General features: G+C 37.6%; 1 protein-coding gene across 1 annotated transcript; it reads left to right on the top strand.

The window, feature by feature from the left end:
* Window positions 1–79: 79 nt before the first annotated feature.
* LOC118740150 (peritrophin-48-like) lies at window positions 80–1,132 on the top strand. Its single transcript, XM_036471644.1, has one exon. The coding sequence runs from the start codon at window positions 80–82 to the stop codon at window positions 1,067–1,069; it is 990 nt and encodes a 329-aa protein (XP_036327537.1). The 3' UTR covers window positions 1,070–1,132.
* The last annotated feature ends 22,094 nt before the right edge of the window (window positions 1,133–23,226 follow it).

Raw genomic sequence — 23,226 nt, 5'->3', positions numbered from 1 at the left:
TGAATAGCTAATCTTAAAGTCTTCTTGTTTCTTCCACTTTTCAATTCAATTAGCCTACAAAGCATTATTACCGTTATTCATGATTTTCGTGACCGTAAACTGCACCTTCAATTCAACCGAGATTTGCTCCTTGCTCTCCAACGGTACTCGCATCAAAGATCCTAGCGCTTGCAACAAATGGATAACGTGCATCGATGGGAAACCATTAAATGGCAGTTGCGCAGATAATCTCTTTTACAATCGCAACACATATTCTTGTGTGGCTGCCGACAGCATAAAGTGTATATCGAGCAACCCATGTGCGGCATTGAATGGCGTCAGCGGCTTTGCGGCCGATCCTTATGCGTGCAACGGTTACTACTATTGCAATGCTAACGGGGTAGGGACTCGTGGCGAATGCGACACAGGCTATAACTTCAATCCGGGTACTACGGATTGTATCAAAGGCTATCCGTGTACGCTGCAAATGAATCCCGATAGTTATTGCAATATCCTCCCCGATGGTGTATTCATTAAGGATCCCCTAAACTGTGTTGGATACCAACTGTGCTGGAAGGGACAAGTATTGAATGGCACATGCCCTGACGGGTTTTACTATGATGCGTCCGCCGGCGACTGCGGTTATGCTTCCAATGTGGAGTGCGCTGAGTCGATGAGCACCACAACTTTGCCACCAGCAACGGAATATTGCAATGAGACGGGCATATTTGTGTCAGATCGACGCAGTTGCAATGGCTATTACTACTGTCGGGCATCGTTGGATAGTGTCTCTGGCATTGAGTTACAATATGGCACCTGTCCCATGGGGAAATTCTTTGATGAGGCAAACGGTGGCGAATGTGTGCCACGTACCGGCATCGTCTGCAAATTCAATCGTTGTGTTGGCCTCGCTAGCGATAAAATCGAGTTGGTTAACGAAACGAATGACGGTTGCCATGGCTATACGCTATGTCAAGATGGCGTGGCGATTGGTAATGGTACCTGTCCTGACAACCACTATTTCGATGAACTAAGCCAGCTGTGCACAAGCGAGGTGATAGACTTTCCAGCGTGTGCCTCTACGTCGTAGGGTGTCACTCAATGAAGATGAATAAAAAGATAATAGGGGTCTTCATGTAAAGTCATAAAGGGATAAATTACTTACATTTATCAGTTTATCCGCAATCTTTCATGAACGCACCTTGGTAAATAATTGCATAAAATTGTTTATTATTTAACTTATATGGCTAGTTGCGTTTCATTCTTACCTCGTCCATTGTGTTTATTTGCTTTATATGTGTTCCTAGGAAAAGTGACCACCTGGCAACCTGTCATGGTAGAATTTTGCTGAAATTTATACAATTATCCTCCAAAATCGTTTGATAAAGTGATAAATTTTGGGAAATCTTACCACACAAAGTTTGACAGTTCATTTATCAAAATGATAAATTTATAATTTTATCAACAGTTTATCACTTGTTATGAAGACCCCTAATAAGTATCACAGACAAATAAAAAGTGCAGCCAAAATTGTAAACCATAGTTTATGATACATATAGATATTATTCTTAAATTTATTTATGGTATTTAATTATTTCGTGTATATTATGTCTATGTATTGGTAGTCGGAAATTTATTCGTCAACCAAAACGACATCCCAGTTTTAACTGAATATCCGCGCATTTATCGATATAATCAATGTCATTAAAAATATTATATCGTTGGCATATGCATGTGTATGTATGTCAGTGTCTATATATATTCTTATACATAGCCACAGGTTTCTTATCTATAGTTATCGATTTAATTACGATTTATCGACATGGTTATCGATATTCTTATTGATATGTAGTTATATATGTATTTCTTATCGTGATTGGCTCGGTTTTTCCAAACTGATTTAAACCGTTTTTTTTTTTAATATTTTTGGCCGTTTTGTTTTAAATCTTGATTTTTCGAATACCGATTAAACCGGACTTTTACAATCGAATAAACCGGGTTATCGCCTAATTTATTTGTATACCAGAATCTTAAAATTCTAAATATTTATTTTATTGAAAATGGAAATAAAACAGTTTTATTAATTTTATATTGAATACTAGAAAATTTTCTAATCCAGAAAATTATTTTATAATAAAAGAAAAAACTAAAGAAAATCTCTCAGTGTTCATTTTTGTTGTGGCGTTTGGGGATTTTTATATTGGGAATAGTGTATTTGGGGATTTTTTTGAAACTGGGGATTTTATTTCTGGGGATTTTGTTTTCGGGGATTTCGTGGCTCTCCCATAATAACACCCATATTTTGGCGCTTACACTTTTGCTAAGTGTTTAGCCGAGTTTCACTAAGTTGTGGTGTGAGTCTTGATGTTATAAGACAAATGAAATGAACACTCGGAGGATTGGAATTGGGTGGGATTTAGTACTCAGCCGCACCTTTTATTTTGAGAAAACCAGGTGGAATTAACAAATGAAACTTGGTCAGGATGTTAAGGGAGGTAACGTCTAAAACATGTATAACTAAAACATATGAACTATACAATTGTTTATAAGTTATTTGTTGTTAAAACTTCTTAAGTCGTTCCACTTGATTTCCTTATCAAAAAGTGCATTTGTCACATACTTTCATATATATAAATGCACATAACACTACATAATAGTTTACACACTTTTATTTTATTTTATCTTGTAGTTATATAAATCTCTTTCATTCAACTTTTATTAACTTGTAAATTACATTAAATTGCACCCATATTTACAATAATACGTGGATGCAAACTGACACATAAGATGTGTTGCCATACTGTACAAAACAAAACATACAAAGAAGGCAACACAGAAAGGAGAATTCTAGTTAGTGAGGGTTATAATCCTTAAGTGCGGCCAAATGCCGCCTACGCAAAAAGGTGTTCCCTGCAAAAGGTGTTCAGTTCCTCTTTTTCAGCAACACAGAAAGGAGAATTCTACTAAGTGAAAATCCGCCTTTATTATTCAAATTTCCAGTCTGGCAGCGCCAAGTTTGATGTTATTTTGCTATCTTATTCAATATAAAAACTATAGGTTTGCTAGAAAAAAAAGGGGCTATTTTTGAAATTGCGGGGGTCCTATTCTATCCCCCCTCATGCCCCCTTTTTCTAGAATTTGCCGTCCGCATACTAAAATTTTCCCTTCGAATTGCCTTCCGAGGGGCGACAGTTATTAAAAATATTTTTTTTTTCTAATCTAGAAGTTTTATGGAGCAGGGATCGAACTCAGGTCCTACGGAATGATAGTACGCGCCTCTGGTCAGTCAGCGGCCGCCCTGATCTTGTCACTTAAATATGTATAACAATTTGTTTGAGTTCTTGCCAATTGAGTTTTTTCTGTGACCGCTGGTTGGTTGTGCAGAAAGAAGATTTTCAGTTACACATTTTAATAACTTTAGGAGCTAGTATTCCAATATTGAAAAATATCAGCACCTCTAAAAAGTCTTCTATATGTACATATCTCTATGCCTTAATTACAATTTCAAATTCCGAAGTTCTCAGCTGACAGTCAGCTGATTTTAAAAAGTTACAATACTACATTTCTTTAAAACATATTATTCACAATAAAAGTACACCTTTAAATTATAATATTTGCATGTTAAAAAAAATCTTGATAGCAAAAAGGTTCTGCTTCGGAAAAAACTTCGGACAATTTTTTTTGCCGAATATGAAAATATTGCCGATTAATCTAGTGGCATCTTACTAAACTCGGTTTAAATTAGAATCAGTCTTCATTCTAATCTAACGGCAGGCTCAGGAAATGGCCATTCCGGCGGGTTCGAGCCACATGTAGAGGGATGTCAGTGGTCATATAAAGAGGTGATTAGTGCCGCCAGGGTATCTTATTCAAATTGAACTGAGCAGTTTAACCTGCTACAATAACCAGAACGGAGTTGTGTAAAAGTATCGCGTACCCCACGAAGCAACTCAAGCTCTTCGTCTGCAATAGAATGCGTTGGTCTCCGATGATAGAATTTAAGGCGTTAGAGTTGACGAAAGTGTTGACTGATTCTCCATAAATGGCTTTCCTACAATACCCTACTATATGTTTGTATAGTCGGTCTGGTTCAGCGGATGGTGTATTCTCATTACCAAGACAGTCAGTTGTGCATGCTCGATGTTATTTCCACAAGGGCTATTGTTTCAGCTATCTAATCTTCTAAAGATCAATGTGAATTTTTCAACCGTTTTATTGGGTTTTACTTGTAATCAAAAGTACCGAGAACTTATTTTGCTTTATTGATTTCTAAATTAAAGCTATACTTATTTTTTGCAGTATTATTATAATTTTGGTAAGTAAATTTTACTTGGAGAGAATATTTAAATAAAACCGGTTTATCCGGATTCTTCTTCTCTTAAAAATTAGGAACCGTTTTTTGTTCAAGTTGCCATTTTTCGAAACCCGGTGCCGAAAAAAGGCAAATAAGTCCCAATTGAAAAATTTTACAGGAGGGGAAGAAAACTTCTTATATTTACAACATTTTGCCTATTTAAAGAAAAGCAAACCTCCCTACGAATCAGATGGACTTGATCTTTATTAAACGATTTCGCACTATTTTAGCCTTATCGAATTTTCGGAGCTTCTTTTGGTACTAGAAATTTTTTCTTTCATTGAATATAAACGAGAAAATATAAAACGAGGACCTTTATCCTGTTCGAAAAGATGCATTTTTAATTTCTCTAGACTTCTGTATTAAAATATGAGTTTTCATAAAAAGTGGACATAGCAACTTTTCACTCGAGGCTAGCGATATATATTCGTAGTTGTATACTGGTTATGGCTGCTAAGCAAAAAGATCCAAATTATAGAAATCGTTACGAGGTTTTCACACACCTTAAGGCTGCAAACAGAGTGAAACCATATACAAATGAATTTCTTTACTACTTCATTATTTCAGTATTCGACTTCAGCTCCAGCTTCGTCTTCCGTCGTCTTCGACTTCGCTTCTACTCTGTTTTCAACCGAAACAATGGCCATTTCTGCATACCTTTTTTTATTATGGCGCTCATTAATACCTTGTTTATACCGACACATAAAGCGCTGTGACCCAGTTCAGTGTGATTCAAAACAGATGCATAAACAAACTTTCAATACGCGTTGAAATTGAAAAGAGTATTGACTCGAATTTCATTTCAAATCGGTTTTTTATTGCTCACATCGGTTAGAAAAAATCAAAACTGGCTGTTTTTCCTTTATAGTTCGGGCGGAGTCGAACATTAAATACCCGGCGCAATATGATTTTCACCTTTCCGAAAGCTACCGCTACATGGTAAGCCGGGGTGTATCAATTTTGAGTAAATTAGCGTCCTTAAATTTCGAAATATTGAAGTTTCAAGCATTTCTGAAATTTACCGTTATATGAAAAGCGGCCGTAATTTTAGTCCGATTTCTTTTATTTCGATTTTGCTTTTATGTGGCAAGCACAATAACCATACCGAGTTTGGTAGAGCGGTTACCGAGATACATTGTCATTTGAGGGGATTTTTCTAAAAAAAATCTTTAAGAAACTATTTTTATTCATAAAAAACTCCATTTTTAGAGGTAGAGGTCCAGCTCACGTAAATCTTAATATTTTTCCGAAATATTTTGATGGACGTCTTAAAACATAATAGATTCCAATGGAAAAATAGTACCGGGTTTTTTTTTTTATGGGTAGTGATGCTGTCGAATGTACATATGTAAATAGGTACATTTAACTGCTCCATAAGCTGACATATATCAGTGATTTAAAATATATATTCATTATATTTACTCCTATTTATATTCAAGAGGGGGTGATTCATTTAATTTAAAAAATTTTGCTTTTAATAAAACATTGATAAGTGGATAAGTCTTAAAAACAATTCATTCTCGTTTTTTGGGCAATTTTTTATTTCTTTATTATAAAATAGAATACTTATTTAGTACACTTTAATGTAGTATCAAAGTATCAAATTTAAACTTCATATTTGTTGTTATTTTCGGTCGCCATAGCCGAGTGATTGGTGCATACTACCACTCGGCCGGGCCCAGGTTCGGCCCTCTGAGATGACTTCTTCTATACAAAATTTCTCACAAAAAACCATCTGCCATTCGGATGCGGGGTAAAATTTGTTTCTATCCATTTGTGTGATAAAATACAGAAGTACTTATCGTTACGTATCGTTACCTTAATATTCCTTTCTATATTAATGTAATGATATATTTATACATGCTATTGGAGGAGAAACTCGGCCAAACACTTAACAAGCCAAATATTTTAATTTTTTTCTTTTATGTTATCTTTTTATTATCAGCATTGTCGCTTATGTCGGTGGTCATTAATAAATGGTAAATATTTTAATACCTAGAAAAAGAACGCCAAAGACGCTATAATTATTTTAATTTGTTACTTAAGTGAATGAGATAATTTTGAAATCAACTAACTAGCTTGTATGTTATCTTAATAAATTTAAAATCGCATAATATTTGAAGTTGACCGGTGGTGTTTGAGTCTGTATTAGTGATGAAGAGTTAGAAAATCCCCACACCACCATAAACTGTTAAGTTTGGAAGTGGCTAAATTATTTAAACCACGAATGACGATTTTTGTAGTAAATGATCGGTCGCACGTTTAATAATATAACGAAGTATTTTAAAATTTCTATTTTGTGGGAAAATTCATACAATTGGTATACAGAAATACGGATGGAAATACACATATCTTCGCCATATTTGGGAAATCTGGTTATCTGTTAGACTCAACATACATACAGTAAAACCCGCTTAAGTATCTGACGAAAAATTTCAGCTTTTTGAGGTACTTAGGCGGGTTGGGTACTTAAGAGAACTATAATTATTGTTGTAGTTACAACATCCCTGAATAAAACATGAACATTTAATGAAGTATACGTGAATAAATACAGTTTGGGCCAAATTCAAAATGATACTGTTTGCCGCTTATATTTATTAATTTTTAAGATTTGAAAATTAAAATACAGTTCATTCCCTAAAAGTACCATATAAGCTTATAGCCTATTTCCACCGAAGGCTTAACTCCAGTTAAGAGCTCAGAAAAGTTCAAACAATTCCAACATGGGGTGATCGGAAAGTTTTTTTTTAAGTTTTGCTTTCGTTTGCTGCTACTTAATAGATGGAATCACCTCCTTCGAGTTGTAATCTCGGTTTTTTAAACGGCATAAACTGCAGTTAAGGGTTGGTGGAAATCAACTATTAAGCTAAAAATTTTGTAGATCTTCATGAACAAGTAACAAGTTGCAAGTGGCAAAAAATTCCTTTGATTTTTTAGAATTATTTTTTTTTTTTGAGAAGATGCTGTGGTTTTCTTCACCTAAAACTTGTATTTTTTCGATATATGGAAGCAAATGCGACAAAAAATTGTAGAAAATCAACGGTAATTTTTAGCCCCTTGAAACTTGCATGTTATTATACTGACGATGGTAATTAATATCGATTGTGTAGCGCTGCTCCTGAACTTCAAAATATGTAAATATTTTAAGAAATTTTAAAAGCGCACTTAAAACGGGTGAATTATAGGTAAAATGGTAAATGGTGAACGAAAAATTTAGGTACTTAGGCGGGTTGGGTAAATAAGCGGGGAGGCACTTAAGAGAGGGATTTTCTTCAGAAATTAAATTCACGGTGTCCTAAAATGTTGGTTACTCAAGCGGGTTAGGTACTTAAGCGGTTGGGTACTTAAGCGGGTTTCACTGTATTCTTCTTATCAAGCTTATTAATTGGATAATGAAGCCTCCAAAGACGTTACATCTCTATATTATTAAACGTGCGATATGTACTTTTCGTGGAGTGATTCACTAGACTAGGGCTGCCATAATTTCTGGGCTTCAAACAGGACACTTAGCCAAAAAAGTTTTAATTCTTTCCAAAGGGATACTCATACTCTCCTTTTTTAACCAACTCCACAAAAAGGAAAGGTTATCAATTCGGCGGAATCTTGTTTTTTACCGCATTTTTTTTATCTATCTTACCGCATAACTTTGGACCACGTTAACCGATTTCTATAATTTGAAATTTTTATATGAGAATTGAAGTCGGTTTTGTTTTTTGCTTAAAAATTGCTTGTTTTAAATAATATTTACATTTATAGTCTCGTTCAATTGCAGAGGAAAATTTAGTTGATGCTCTGTTATAATACATACAAAAATGGAATTGCATAAACCATAACAAATAGAGGTCAAGGAAACCAAGGAAACTGAAGGAACGTAGATACTATTTATACACATAACGTATTTTATTATATATGGCATAAGAACATTTCTGCGTTTTAACGTATGTAGTTACAATAGGGTGGTCCAAAAATGCACGAGAAAAAGTGAAGTCGGAATTTTTAGAGTTTTCTGATCGGAAAATATTGATTTTCAAGAATTCCATACCATTTCTACGAAAAGTTATTTTTCCCCCCACGTAAAATACATGGAAAACTTTTAGCGCTTTGAGAGACCTAAAAATAAAAATAAACAAGTAAAAAAGTCTAAGTTCGGTTGGAGCCGAACATTAAATACCCGGCGCAAGTATGATATGTAGTTTTTAGCCTTGCTGAAAACTACCGTTTCATGATAGAAGAGTGGTTTACCCCTATTTCTAACAATTTCGATAGTATGTTCTGTTATACTTAATGAGATAAACTTATATGGTTAGATATGGGCGGTATCACGCCCACTTTCCAAAATTCTATAATAATGTTACTTCTTTCCAAGGTATTGTAGTTAGTATCAATTTTGGGTAAATTAGCGGCCTTAAATTTTGAAACACCGAAGTTTCAAGAATATCTGAAATTAGCCGTTGTATGAAAAGTGGGAGTAATTCTAGTCCGATTTTAATCAATTTTAACGTTTTGGTTTTGTGTGGTAAGCGAAACAATCGTACCAAGTTTGATACAAATTGATCGAAAGGTTACCGAGATATACACACCTGGTCATAAGTGTCCACCTGGTCCATTTTCCAAAAATGTATAATATTCTTATTTTACGTCTAAAAGTCATTGTAAATGTCAATTTGGAGTGAATAAGCTTCAGTAGTTACTAAAATATCGCAGTTTTCGTATTTCTGAAAACTACCGTTATATGGGAAGTGGGCGTGGTTACGGCCCGATTTCGTCCATTTTCAATACCAACCTACCTTGGGTAAAGGGCAATCCAAATACCAAATTTCGTTGAGCACAAGTGCGCTCGGGTATAAAAATAGGTGTATATTTTTTTCGACGTAGAACAATCGTAGGGCGTTAGAGCATTAAAATTCCAAATTCACTCTTTTTGGCCATCCCTAATATACAAACAAACAAAACAATAACTCCCACCCCACCAACGTACACAAGAATGCATCCGTTTTATGTAGATATTTTAGCAACGCTTTCACTTACTATTACTATCACTATTGAGAACGGGTTACGAAAAAGTATCGTAAAAGTATTACCTGTCGCTAAGTTTGTGGCAGCAGAACTCTCGTTCTCGACATGCGTTTTCAAACGGTTTTTCGAAGTGTTTTCGATAGTAGAAACGTATCTCAGGCGGAAGTTATTTCGATCCGTTTCGCTATCGAGAAATTAATGAAAACGGCAATGTTTTCGATCCATTCGATTATCGAGAAAGTGACGAAAGCGTTAGGAGGTTGTTTTGATTTACCCATCGAGAATGCATCGAGAGAAGAATCGTAAACAAACATTAAAATGACTAAGTTTACGATAATTACAGCTGTTCCATTCCAGTTTATTCCCATATTTAACATAATAAAAGATTACAGAAGTTCAATTTTCTCGTGTTTTAAAACAAAAATTAAGTTTATATAAACGTATTTTGATGTGATTTAGGTAAAGGTTATAGTAATCAAAATAATAAATGTACATTAGTTAAGAATTTTAATATGAAAATATGCAATTAAAACTTATTATTAACTGACTTCCAAAAGGAGGAAGTTTATCAATTCTTCGAAATATTTTGTTTTATTTTATATACATATATTACCGGGTAACTTTGGACCACGTGAACCGTTTTCGATTCTTCTTTTTTTATAGGAAAGGCGGTACCTCGAGGGTACTAATTTGCTTTAGTTCCGATCATCGTGCCATGAAGAAATTGACGGTAATCCTTTTTGCTTAAAAATTACTTGTTGTTGAACATCACTCTCCCTCCTTTGTTTTTTTTTTCTTGATATTCATAGATTTTGCAAACTCCGTCCTGATCCTACGGGATTTTCGAATTGTGCTATGTATTTGATAAGGATAGTTTTTTTTTAGTTAATATATTTATCCTGCAAAGGAGTTTCAATACTTACTCCGAATGATTGCATGGTTCCTTAAATTATTTAATTTGAATAATTGTTTAGTGTTTAGTATTTATACTCAAATTACTTTTACTTACTTTTAATGTTCTGAAATATTCTTACAAAATTTTTATTAAAGCGATGCCTCCTTTATATTTTTTTGAATATTTTGTCCGAGAAAAGTTAGTAAAAAATTATAAAACAAATACATTCTGATGAAATAAGAGAAAAAACAAGCTCAACATTTGCATATGTATTACAAAGTTTTTAGCAAGTTTGCTTTTCGTTCGTGTTCAAGAGTATCTTTAAAAAATAAACTGAATTTTTCTAAGGGCGGCATTTCGTTCCATTTCAATGGGCCGTATGAATAAAAATAAGCAATTGCTTTTTCTTAAAATTTCAGATCTTTTACTAAATTTATTCAAACAAAATTGAAGTAAAAGGTATGAAATTTTAAGAAAAAGCAATTGCTTAGTTCTTATTCATACGGCCCAATGTACATTTTTTAATAAATGATTTTAAATAAGTTACTTCCTCATAACATTCATCGGATATAATTATAGTTTTTCCTCTTAAATAATTGATCGATTTTTTTTTCACCAACTTGGATTATCGATTTTCCTGCCCCTAAATCGCCGAAATTACGCACTGTGCGGCGCTTGCTGCAAAGTGTATTGTCTTTATAATTGTCTGGACGCCTACTTTTCAGAATAATTTGACAATTAGATTAAATCGAATTTTCTTATGTAAACGCAGCGTTATGATGAGTTTTATTTTCGCCCAAAATTGTTCACTTTTCACTTTCGAATCCGATAGGCTAAAAAATTTTCCGCTTACCATTTAAAATTTAAAAAAAGCAAATTATATATTGTTGTCCCAAGCATTAAAGGGGACATTTTGGTTGTAAACGGCGACACGGGGACAAAGGGTCCGAAATAGGGACATGTCCCTGGAAACGGGGACGTATGACAGCCCTACACTAGACCCTTCTCCAGCAAAATTTCTGTTGCCATAAAAATAGAAAATATTTTTACCAGGGACGTGAACCGGTTTTGAACCGGAAACCCGCTTTTTTCTATTAATTAACTGAACCATTAACCGAACCGAAAATTTCCACAAATGTTTGATCCGAACCGAAAACCGAAAGGTTTAAAGGTTCGTTTCAACCAATTTTCAATAGATAAATGTACCCACTTTTTTCTTTTTGTTAAACATGGTAATACCTACTGCTTGAGAGTACGCATGGTCACCGCATATGGCTGGTCACCCTATCAGATTGCTTGCGAAACTTTCATTTACCGTACCTGTTTAACATTTGGAGTTTTTATACCCGAGCGCACTTGTGCACAAGGGTATATTAATTTTGTTCACATAACGGTTGTTTGTAACAGCCAAAACGAATCGAGATAAATATAGACAAATGTATACATATATGCTCAGAATGAATAGAGAAATCGATTAAGCCATGTCTGTCTGTCCGTCCGTCTGTCCGTCTGTCCGTCCGTCCGTGTACACGATAACTCGAGCAAAAATTGAGATATCTCAACGAAATTTGGTATGTAGGTTTCTGTTAATCCAAGGTAGGTTGGTATTGAAAATGGGCGAAATCGGACAGTAACCACGCCCACTTCCCATATAACGGTAATTTCCAGAAATACGAAAACTGCCATATTGTAGTAACTACTGAAGATTATTCACTCAAAATTGATATTTGTAATAATTTTCAGAAGAAAAATAAGAATATTATAAATTTTTGGAAAATGGGCGTAGCCACGCCCACTTGTGGTTACATGTGTATATCTTGGTAACCGCTGCACAGATTTCTTCCAAACTTGGCACAGTTGTTGGCCTTGATACAGCATACTAAATGGCCGAACATTAAAAAAATCGGACAATAACCACGCCCACATCCCATATAACGGTAATTTAGAGAAATACAAAATCTTCGATAAATCAGTAACTATTAACGCTAATTTATTCAAAATTGATGCTTGCAACAATTCTTTACCAAGAAATATGTTTATGGTAAAATTTTGGAAAATGGGCGTGGCACCGCCCACTTATGATAACATATACGTATATCGGTAACCGTTATACCAATTTGTACCAAACTCGGTACGGTTATTGTGCTTGCCACATAAAAGCCAATTATTAAAAATTATTAAATTCAGGCTAAAATTACGGCCACTTTTCATATAACGGTAAATTTCAGAAATGTTTGAAACTGCAATATTTCGAAATTTAAGGACGCTACTCAAAATTGGTACACCCCGGTTTACCATCTAGCGGTAGCTTTCGGAAAGGTGAAAAAACATATATTTAATACTTGCGCCGGGTATTTAATGTTCGGCTCCGCCCGAACTTAGACTTTCTGACTTGTTGTATTTGCACATGATTATTGTTTGTCATAATTGTTTTAGTTAAGTTCTTATGTATGTTTATATGTGAGCTCAAAGCACAGTTTTTTTGTACCGTATACAACAACACTATCCCTAATGGTATTTTTCGTATATAAGCAGCCGTCGCTGCTGCAGAACGTTTTCTGTTTTCTATTTTTTACTTCTTGGTTTTAAATTTTGCATTACCAGTACATTCTTACCTTGGCCGTACTCGCATACATGTTGTAATTATAATTAAATAAAACACGCTGCATATTATTAAACTAGACATAAAAGTCGATTTCATTTTTGAGTGTTTAGCCGTGTTCATATCTAAACATTTTTGGTGCCTCCTGTGAGGAGGGTCTTACGGTTCCGGTTAGATTTACGCGTATTTTGACTTCTTATGGCCGCGCTAAATTTGCGCACGTCGGCGCGAACATCGCTCCAGCGGATTTGGACCCAGGTGGAGGCAATGGACTACGATCCCGATCGCATCGAGGTCGACCAGCTGCTGTCCACGTTGCTCCAGCATTACAATCGGTTCGCGGAGAACCACTTGGCATTGGTCGCCGTAGCTCGGGGAGAAGAAATCGACGACCACGATGAGCTCTTTGCGACAACAGAGCAAATATGCAACAACATTTGCATTTCACTAAGGCGCAAGATGGCAAATGAACAAAAGGTTCCAGAAGTAGCGGCTTCGCTAAATCATGCAGCAGATATGAGGCTAGATCCGATCTCAATAGCCATATTCGATGCATCACCAGCGAACTGGTTGGTCTTTAAAGATAGGTTTGAGACCCTGGTTCATAATCGCACAGACCTAGATCCAACATACAAGCTTGGCAAGCTCCGCCAGTACGTGAAATCAGATAACGTTCCTCTAATAGGCGGCTTGTATACAGGCGGATACGAAGAGATGTGGGCAGCACTTACTGTCGGAAACGCATGTCCAACGCTTAATAGACTTGCCCAACCATCCACATGAGTCGCAGAAGGTGTTATGCCATATTGTTGATTACGTGCGCAATTCATTTAGTGCATTAGAAGTGATGGGGGTACCAGTGTCATATTGGGATGCCATAGCGGTACCGATTATTTTGCCCAAGCTGCTCATTTCAACTCGTACCGAATGGGGGATAAGCTTAACAAAAAACGATATACCCAAACTGGAACACTTATTGGTTTTCCTTGAGCGTCGCGCTAACAACTTGCCTGCTACAATAACCCCAAATTCCGCTGCCTCAATTGCAAGGCCCTCGTCAAGAGCGGTAAGAGCGCACATTGCTACTACAACAGTGCAGTCCGCTCAAGCACCATCAGGCCAGCAACGCGCCGTCGCCTGTGTGCAATGCGCTGATCCTCATCGCCTGATAAAGTGCCCCCGATTTCGGAATCTCTCGGTAGAGGAGCGATGGAGCAAGGTGAGAGGATGGTCGCTTTTGCTTTAATTGCCTAAGAGCCGGCCATGGCACCCGCGATTGACCGTCGGGTGTATGCACGAAGTGTCAGCAGAAGCATAACACTCTTCTATGCCGTAAATGTGAGACTACTACACCAGTAGCGGAAAATGATATCACATCAGCCGCACAGCCACCAGCGCTGCGCCGCATCAACGAGACTCAAGTCATGGCGCCGCAGGTTTACACCCGACAGCAATGACTGTTGGGTCACGTCCAGTTCATTCCTCTTGCAGGGTGATCGGACTGTACTGCTAGCGACCGCTAAAGTACTGCTGATTGGTCGTAACGGAATAATGCAGGAATGTCGAGCTCTCTGCGATATGGGTTCCCAGGTGAGTTTCATTAGCGAACCCATGCTCACATTGTTGAATCTTCCTAGAAATGCTTGTAAACTTCGGGTCGAAGGCGTCGATTCAAGTCTCTCAGCGCACACGAAGGGAGCTGTTCTAGTTTGCATGCGTTCATTGGTTGACGAATCGTTCTCGCTCAACTTCAGCGCTTACATACTTCATTCTCTTACATCAACAACTCCCGCTACATCAATTGACGTATCGACATGGACCTATGTGCATGATCTTCAGTTAGCAGATCCTACGTTGGGAACACCTGGCACGGTTGATCTTCTTATTCGCGTCATCTAAAACAACCAACGGTATATCGCTTAATGACACTCACTTTTCCGGCCAGCAGTTGCAAGACAACTTGTTAGATATACTACACCGATTTCGACGGTACGCTATAGCCATCACCGCAGACATAAGGAAAATGTTTCGCCAGGTGTGGGTTGATCCGAGACATCGTAAATGGCAACAAATCCTGTGGAGAGAGTCGCCTAACGAAACACTGCGTATTTACCAGCTCAAAACGGTGACTTATGGTATGGCATGCAGCCCATACAATGCAATTCGCGCGCTAATACAATGCGCACTTGATAACGCTGAAGCCATCATCGACGGCAGCCGGGCAGCCGGGCAGCCGCAGCGCGCAACACCATACTTCAGTGTTTTTATGTGGACGATTATTTGGATAGCGTCGATACTACAGATATGGCCGTCCTCCGAGCACAAGATGTTAGCACCATTCTTCAACTAGGTAGATTCGTGTTAGACAAGTGGAATTCTAACTGTTCACTTGCCCTAGCAACAATAAGCGGCTCTGCCGTAGCAGATTTGGCAATCAATTTGGACGATCATGACACGAAGGTACTGGGGCTACACTGGAACCCAGTTACCGACAACTTGTTGTTCAAGACGAAGGTATGTGATAATGAGTTGCCTATTACTAAACGTGCAGTTTTGAGAGACACAGCCCGGCTGTATGACCCAACTGGCATGCTTGCGCCAGTTATCGTGTTAGCAAAGATGTTCATCCAGAAGCTTTGGCAAGCTCAGTTGGATTGGGACGCACCATTACCAGCCGAACTTCGTGATACTTGGTTGGCGTTTCGAAACAATCTTCCAGCTTTGGAGAGAGTCCATATACCGCGATGGCTTGGTATTACATGCAGCGCGGCGGTCAGTCCTCATGGATTCTGTGATGCGAGCACAAGCGCATATGCAGCCGCAATTTATATGCGATGTATAGATGGAAGCGGAGACTCAAGGGTGACACTCGTTGCCGCGAAAACCAAGGTGGCACCTCTTAAGAAGCAGACAATTCCCCGCTTGGAACTGTGTGGAACGCAACTGTTAACCGTTACAATCAATAGTGTTCGTCGAGCATTGCATCTTGAGGGCGCCGCTTACACATTGTGGAGCGACTCCACTATTGTCCTCAATTGGATTAGGAAACCTGCATCTGCTTTTAAGCAGTATGTGTCTAACCGTGTAGCGTACATTTAAGAGAATTCGGATACCAGTGCGTGGAGACATGTTCGGTCGGAATTCAACCCCGCAGACTGCGACAGCCGCGGCATCACCCCAGCCATACTAGAAAACAACACGCTGTGGTGGACAGGACCAGCCATCATTCATTCAATTGATGCAGTCGTATCCGAACTACCAGCTATGTCTACCGAGCAACAACGAGTTTCCGCGGACGAAGCTCGACCAATCAGGGCTCTTCTAAGCGTTCACGTCATACCATCGTTTCTTATGACGATATCCAAGGACCATCGAATTCCCTTGGTGCACAAATTTAGTCGGTTAACAAGACTGCTGAATACAACTGCACGTATCCGACGGCTGATTCCACGCTTTAAAAGTACTCGAAGAGACGAGGTTGTCACAGGTGAAGAGAAGGAGTGGGCACTTGAATTGCATATTCGGCAATCGCAAGGTAACGCGTTAATATCAGACATTAATGCACTTAAGTTCCTGGATGAAGGAGGCATTCTACGAGTAGGTGGCCGACTCACCAATGCTGACTTACCATTTGAACAACGGCACCCTATAATCCTCGCGCGAAACAGCGCATTGGCAACCTCGCTCATCCATGATGCGCATATACAAAGCTTGCATGGTGGCATACAGGAAATGCTACAGTTCCTGCGACGCAAATATTGGATAATTCACAGCCGTACCCTAGTTAAGTCCTACATTCATAGGTACGTTGTATGTCGCCGGTATCAAAGGACTACTCAACAACAGCAGATGGTATCTCTACCAAAATCTCGTGTGTTGGTATCTCCACCCTTTACTCATACTGGCCTGGATTACTGCGGCCCTTTTAACGTGCGTGTTGGCGGCAGGAGGTCGTCCACAACAACAAAGTGCTATGCGGCTATCTTTGTCTGTATAGCCGTACACATTGAACTAGCCGAAGACTTATCTACCCAGTCTTTCATTAATATCTTTGACCGCTTCATCAGCCGGCGGGGCTTATGCTCGGTTATGTACAGCGACAACGGTACGCAATTTGTGGGCGCTAACCGACAGATGAAAGAAGACTTGGAAGAGTGGACCAATGACAGAGCAAGGCAGCACATTGCAGATACTGGCACCAGCTGGAAGTTTATTACCCCTGCCGCACCACATCACGGAGGGCTTTACGATTTAATCAGCTCAGTACGTTGCTCCTCAGGATTGAGGCAGAACTTAATTCGCCTCCACTTGTCCCGCTTCGTGATGATCCAGATGGCTGTCTCGCCATTACAGCGGCTGATTTCCTTATCGGTCGCCAACTCAATGCTAGACCAGAAGCCCCTCTTCCTAAAGTTCCTGAAAATCGCCTACTCTACAGGCAACAGTTGCAGCGAATGTTCGAGCATTTTTGGAAGCGTTGGCAAGGCGAGTATCTATCCTCTTTACAAGCGCGCAACAAGTGGACCAGGTCTTCTCCGAATCTGCAGATAGGTGACATTGTCCTTATTCAGAATAAAAATTTGCCCCCTACCTATTGGCGCATCGGTCGCATCATCGACGTGCACCCAGGAAGCGACGGTTTAGTTCGCACGGTCACTGTGGAGTACAATAGCGAAAAGAAATCACCCGAGGGACTCTTCATCAAACACAGGTGCTAACGCCCGGTACAAAAGATATGCCGTCTTGTCGAAGCCTCAGAACCAGACCCTGAACCGTGAGGGTTCAGCCGGGCAGGATGTTTGAGAGTACGCATGGTCACCGCATACGGCTGGTCATCCTATCAGATTGCTTGCGAAACTTTCATTTACCGTACCTGTTTAACATTTGGAGTTTTTGTATTTGCACATGATTATTGTTTGTCATAATTGTTTTAGTTAAGTTCTTATGTATGTTTATATGTAAGCTCAAAGCACAGTTTTTCTGTACCGCATACAACAACACTATCCCTAATGGTATTTTTCGTATATAAGCAGCCGTCGCTGCTGCAGAACGTTTTCTGTTTTCTATTTTTTACTTCTTGTACATTCTTACCTTGGCCGTACTCGCATACATGTTGTAATTATAATTAAATAAAACACGCTGCATATTATTAAACTAGACATAAAAGTCGATTTCATTTTTGAGTGTTTAGCCGTGTTCATATCTAAACACCTACCATGTTTGTTCACCATGTGACAATATCAAATGTAAAGGCAACCCATCTCATTTGACAGACACTTGACCCTTAACATTGCGCGTGTTGCACTTGACGCTTGACACTTATACTTGCGCGTTATTTTTTTGCTTTTCGAACCGTTGAACCGAACCGAAACCCCGGTTCAAAGACCAAAAATACCGCTTTGATGAACCAATCCAAAAGTGCAAAAACAGTTCGAACCACTGAACCGAACCGACCAAATTTTTCATCCGGTTCACGTCCCTGATTTTTACCATAATTATGCATACATACGTACTCCAAAAAAAGTTGTATGGCTAAACCAAAAATTATACAGTATTTATTTACATTTTCTATAATAACGGTGCTTGTAAAAACTATAACATATATTTCCATGGCTTCGGAGCGGAGCAGAGCAAGGAGCTAAGGAGCAAAGGATTTTGGCTGGAGCGGAGCTGGAGGAAAGAGCTAAAAAAAAATCATTTGCTCCTTAGCTCTTTAAAGAAATATAAATTTTCTTGATTTTTCATTTCTGCCACTGAAAACAACCGTGTTAAATAAATTTTCATTCTATTTGCCCTTGGAAATACTCTTCATTGCACAGCAGAGATACGTCAAATTTGTCGATAGTGCGGTCTCGTACAATTTTACGTATCCGGAAACGAACGCAAAACGACTACCATTTTCCTTCATTTATGTATCCAAAAACATACAAAAAAGTGCGATTTCCCTACGCGTAAACGAATAGAAAACGACTTAAATTTCCACTCATTTTCGTATCCGGAAAACATTCGAAAATTATGATGTTATTTGAAAGAAATAATTGTTTTATTTGTTCAGGCTGCTAGTATTTGTTAGATTTCAGAAGGTGTCGGGCTCCAATGCCCTCAGGCGCTTCCTTATTTAATTTCTTTTCGAACCATGGCTTCTGTGAAGTGCAGAAGGAAAGCGTATTGAACAAAAAATTCAATAAGACAGATTTCAGAAAAACAGCCAAAACGTATCCGTTTCAAAATAATTTTCGGTTCTTGTCTGTACATATGTTTCTGCCGCACACTTTAGTGGAAAAACGGATCGTCAAAATATTCGACAATGGAATCGGTAAACGGAATAAAATTCGCATTTCATACATTAATATCTGCAATCAAAAGAAACTAAAAAAAAAATTATTTTATTATTATTATTTTTTTGGGCGTTTAGGGCTCGATAAGTAATTACATAAATTTAAAAAAATTTTTTTGGGAGTGGGAGCGGAGCTTAGAGCGGAGCGATGAAAAAAAATCCTTTGCTCCGAAGCACTGTATATTTCCAATTTTATTAACCCGCCATTTGACATGAGGTGTAATTCGTAAAGCTCTAGGAGTACCCTGTGAAGAAACTAATATTATATATGTGGCAAATCGGCTTCTTCTGAGTGTCACAAAAAGTGCAATCAGTGGTAATCACCACCATTTTCATATTATTTTTCTCTTCTTTTTGGATTGTGTTCAGAGCAGCAGCTTTAACCATTTTATTGTCGGACAGCATCTGCGAATCCACGTAATTTCAGCGTTGGAATTTTGTACTAGCGTTTGTGATCACGGTTGCCATTTCCAATTTATTTTTTGGACCAAAAAATGAACCGAATGGCAAAAAATGGACCAATTTTTATTACATCAGGAAATTGAGTGTAGTTTATTCCTCTTTATAAAGAAAATATACCAATTCAGTTGTTATAACGATTTTTCTTTATTAAATTAATATACTGCTTCCAAAGTGGTGACCCCGACGTGATCAGGAGGTTACGAAACGCAGGCTTCTGGTCCTTCTGGAGTATCGTTTTCATATTTATCTGAGCGGCGCACTGCAGATGGCTGGTAGTGTGGAAGACGACGAAAATCAACTGTTCAACCAAATCCGCATCAAAAGGTAAACTAGGCCTGGGTCGCCGAAAGATATTTCGACTCTGTCGTTGTGTTTTGTCGGATTGGACAGTGACCTCAAGAGTGACCAAAGCTTACTCACACCAGAGGTGAACAAGCTGCCGAATCTCCATGTTGAAATCCCTGATACGGGGATTTCCGGAATCGACCTGACGAAGGTTGTCACCCTATCTAGGAATTACCGTTGATTTTTGGTTTGGTTTTTTTTTCACGCAGTCTCTTCTATACAAACATTTCTTTTCGAAAATACTTTATATGAAAAAAATGCAAAACACCTTCAACAAAAAAAACTAGCATTTTCTTACTAGAATTTAATGGGCTGCAAAACTGCATACTCATCTGATTAAAAAGTTGAAAATTTTGATGAAAATTTGCTGAATTTTCGCGAGTTTTGCACAAAGTTTAGGAATTATATTTTTATGTTTTTTGTTGTTGAATGAACCATATTTTTATACAAAATTGGCGGAAAGATATTAGAATAAAAATTGTTGCATATATTGTGAAAAATTTGCTGTGCCAATACTTTGTTGCGGCAGTGTACATAAAAATATTAAAAAATTTTATCAACGGAATCATAATAATGGGATTTTTGATGCTGTTTTCTAACTCTTTTCAAAGATTTGTTTAAGAAAAACTTGAAAACCTGCTCCAAAACTTTACCGATATAGACTTATAAGGTATCACAGGTATCATTTTCTCACCCTTTTTGTTTCTTTGCAAAAAAACTCATTCACATCCCAATTTTTTTTTTTATTCAATACTAACACATCTTAATTCAACATGGAATGACACTCGTGTATCTCACCTAATTTTTTCATATTTTGAATGAGATTATTCGCAAAGAAATTAAATGGGTGAGAAAATACCTTACCAATGATACCTCATAAGTCTAAATGGTAAGGTTTTGGCTGAGTTATTTAAGTTTTTCTTAAACCAGTCTTTTAAAAAAGGGCAAAAACAGCATCAAAAATGTCATTTTTATGATTCCATAGATTTTTTTTTCCATATTTTTTTTTTTCTGAGGAAATTTTTTCAAAAAATATTTTAAAAAACTGTTTATTAATAAAAGAACTCAATTTTTGGAGGTATTTTCAGATCGTAAATCTTAATATTTTTGCGAGATATTTTAGTGGACGTCTTAAAATATAATACATAGATTTTATAATTCCAGTGTAAAAACAGTACCGCTTTTTTTTGCATGGGCAGTGATGCAGTTACTGTACATAAGTTGGCTATGATTACTCGGCCGTCTATCATAGTAGCACAATGCCGCTAAAATTTTCAGGCAATAGCCTAATGCGATTATCGATACTATTTTTTGTTGTTTGTGTGAAATATTTTATTTTTATCAGTATTTTTCTTTTAATCAAAATATGTTGAAATAAAATTGGAAAAAGAATATTTTGTCAGAACACCCCCCCCCCCCCCGAAAAAAAATCCTGGCTACGGCCCTAAGCACATGCATATGTATATGTGTACGTGGTCGGTCGGAACTAGGAATGTTTGTGTTAAGTATAGGAATATATGTACATAAGTATGAGTGCGATGAAAGTGGTGAAGTATCTATGTGTGCGTGTGATCGTCTATCGTTTTGAGTGAAAGTGGCATCGTGAAAGGAGTTTTCAAAGTGCGGCAAATGCGTCAGGGTGCGATCGCCAAAGAAAAGTGGTTTTTGATCAGAAGGAAGAGTGCGTTATCTTCGAGAAGTCTCGTGTCGGTGTGCAAAGACAGAAAGTCAAAAAGTCGAAGTAGTGCTATTTAAGTAATTATCCCAATCCGTTAAAACGGAAAGGAGTCTAGTATAGAGTATTTCATCCCGCTTGTTTTAGACCCATAATACCTATTACAATACCAATAAGTACCTATTAAATTAAAATAAACTGAGAATAGTGATAAATTAAACTTAAATTGCTTAGTGCTAAATTGAATTAAATTGAACTACATTAGGTTAAAAATAATTTCGATCAAATAAAACTGACATTAATTAAAAAAAAAAAAAATATTATTGAAAATTAATTAAAATGAAAACAAAATCAGATAGTTTAAAATTTGTAAAATACATGAAAATTGAATGAATTAAATTCAAATTAATTAATTAATTAAAAATAACACATGAAGTTATATAAATATGTACATATAGACAAACTAAGGCCCAATTAATTCTTGTTTTAGGTCCTCGCCAGGCTTTGATGCGGATTGTGGCTAGACGTTCGTCCACCGGGGTGAACGCCAGTACTCTGCGACGGAGTCTCTCTCCTACCACGAATCCAACACCGAATTTGCGCTCCTTTACGTGGCAACTGTAGTAGACGTCGCAAGGCTTCACGCTTACTTTTCCTTTCCCGGCCATCGCATTTCTTGGATAGCGGTGATGCCAGCCTTTGTCTTCCCGAGGACATCAACCAACCGGGCAGAGACACCTTTCCCATTAAGGGTCCGGATATTCCAGGTGCATATCCTCAAATCATAGTCCTTTATACGTTTGCCGTGGTCGTCATCAAAAAAAAGGGGATCTCATCCGAGGCTTGTTGGAATTTTTCATTGGGCGGGGTTTTAGCGTGGCGGAACCTTAACCCATGGAGTTAAGTTTCTCATTGAGTCAAGGGCTAATGGTGATTTGATGTCAAATGTTAGGACAGCCTAGAGCACCGCCTGGCTATCATTTAGAATTGAGATCTTCTCATTCCGATACCACCTACCACTGTGGCCTTGTACTCTTATAAATCTGACTAGGAAATACCCAGACGTAACAAAACAAGAGGGCAGCAATTCTGCTAGTCCATGGGGTAGTCTTTTAATTTAACGATATGAAAATATGCTGTAAAATCTTATCAATAGAGAAAAATGCCGTTACCATTAGGAGTATTAATCCCGGGATCTCAGACATTTTAGGTTCCGAAAATCCCGGGCTTCTTCGAAAATAATCGCGGGGTTTTCGGGATTTGTAATTTGCACTGATGGAAATAATAGAAACTCCTTTTCTTGGCCACTGTTGGCTATATTTCTTTTTTTGTATTTAATGATTAATATTTTTTTATAAATGTCTAGCTGGCGAGTGTCAAACTTTTAATTTGGCATAAAATTCGTGACTAGCGTGCCGAGAAACCTAATAAGTGGTATTTTCAAAAAGATTTTCTTATTTTTAGAGAAATTAGCGGTTGATTTGACAGCTGTCAACTATCAAACTAAAAATTTTATGGCATATGTGCGTCGGAGAGAAAAAATAAAGTCGCCACTTTAAAT

This window comes from Rhagoletis pomonella, unplaced genomic scaffold (genome assembly GCF_013731165.1).
Source record: "Rhagoletis pomonella isolate Grant_MI unplaced genomic scaffold, Rhpom_1.0 Rhpom_scaffold_00005, whole genome shotgun sequence".
NCBI classification, from domain to species: domain Eukaryota; kingdom Metazoa; phylum Arthropoda; class Insecta; order Diptera; family Tephritidae; genus Rhagoletis; species Rhagoletis pomonella.
This window is presented reverse-complemented; position numbering and strand designations above follow the sequence as displayed.

Coding starts and splice junctions, on each gene's coding strand:
- LOC118740150 (XM_036471644.1), top strand. CDS start 80: ATGATTTTCGTGACCGTAAACTGCACCTTCAATTCAACCGAGATTTGC.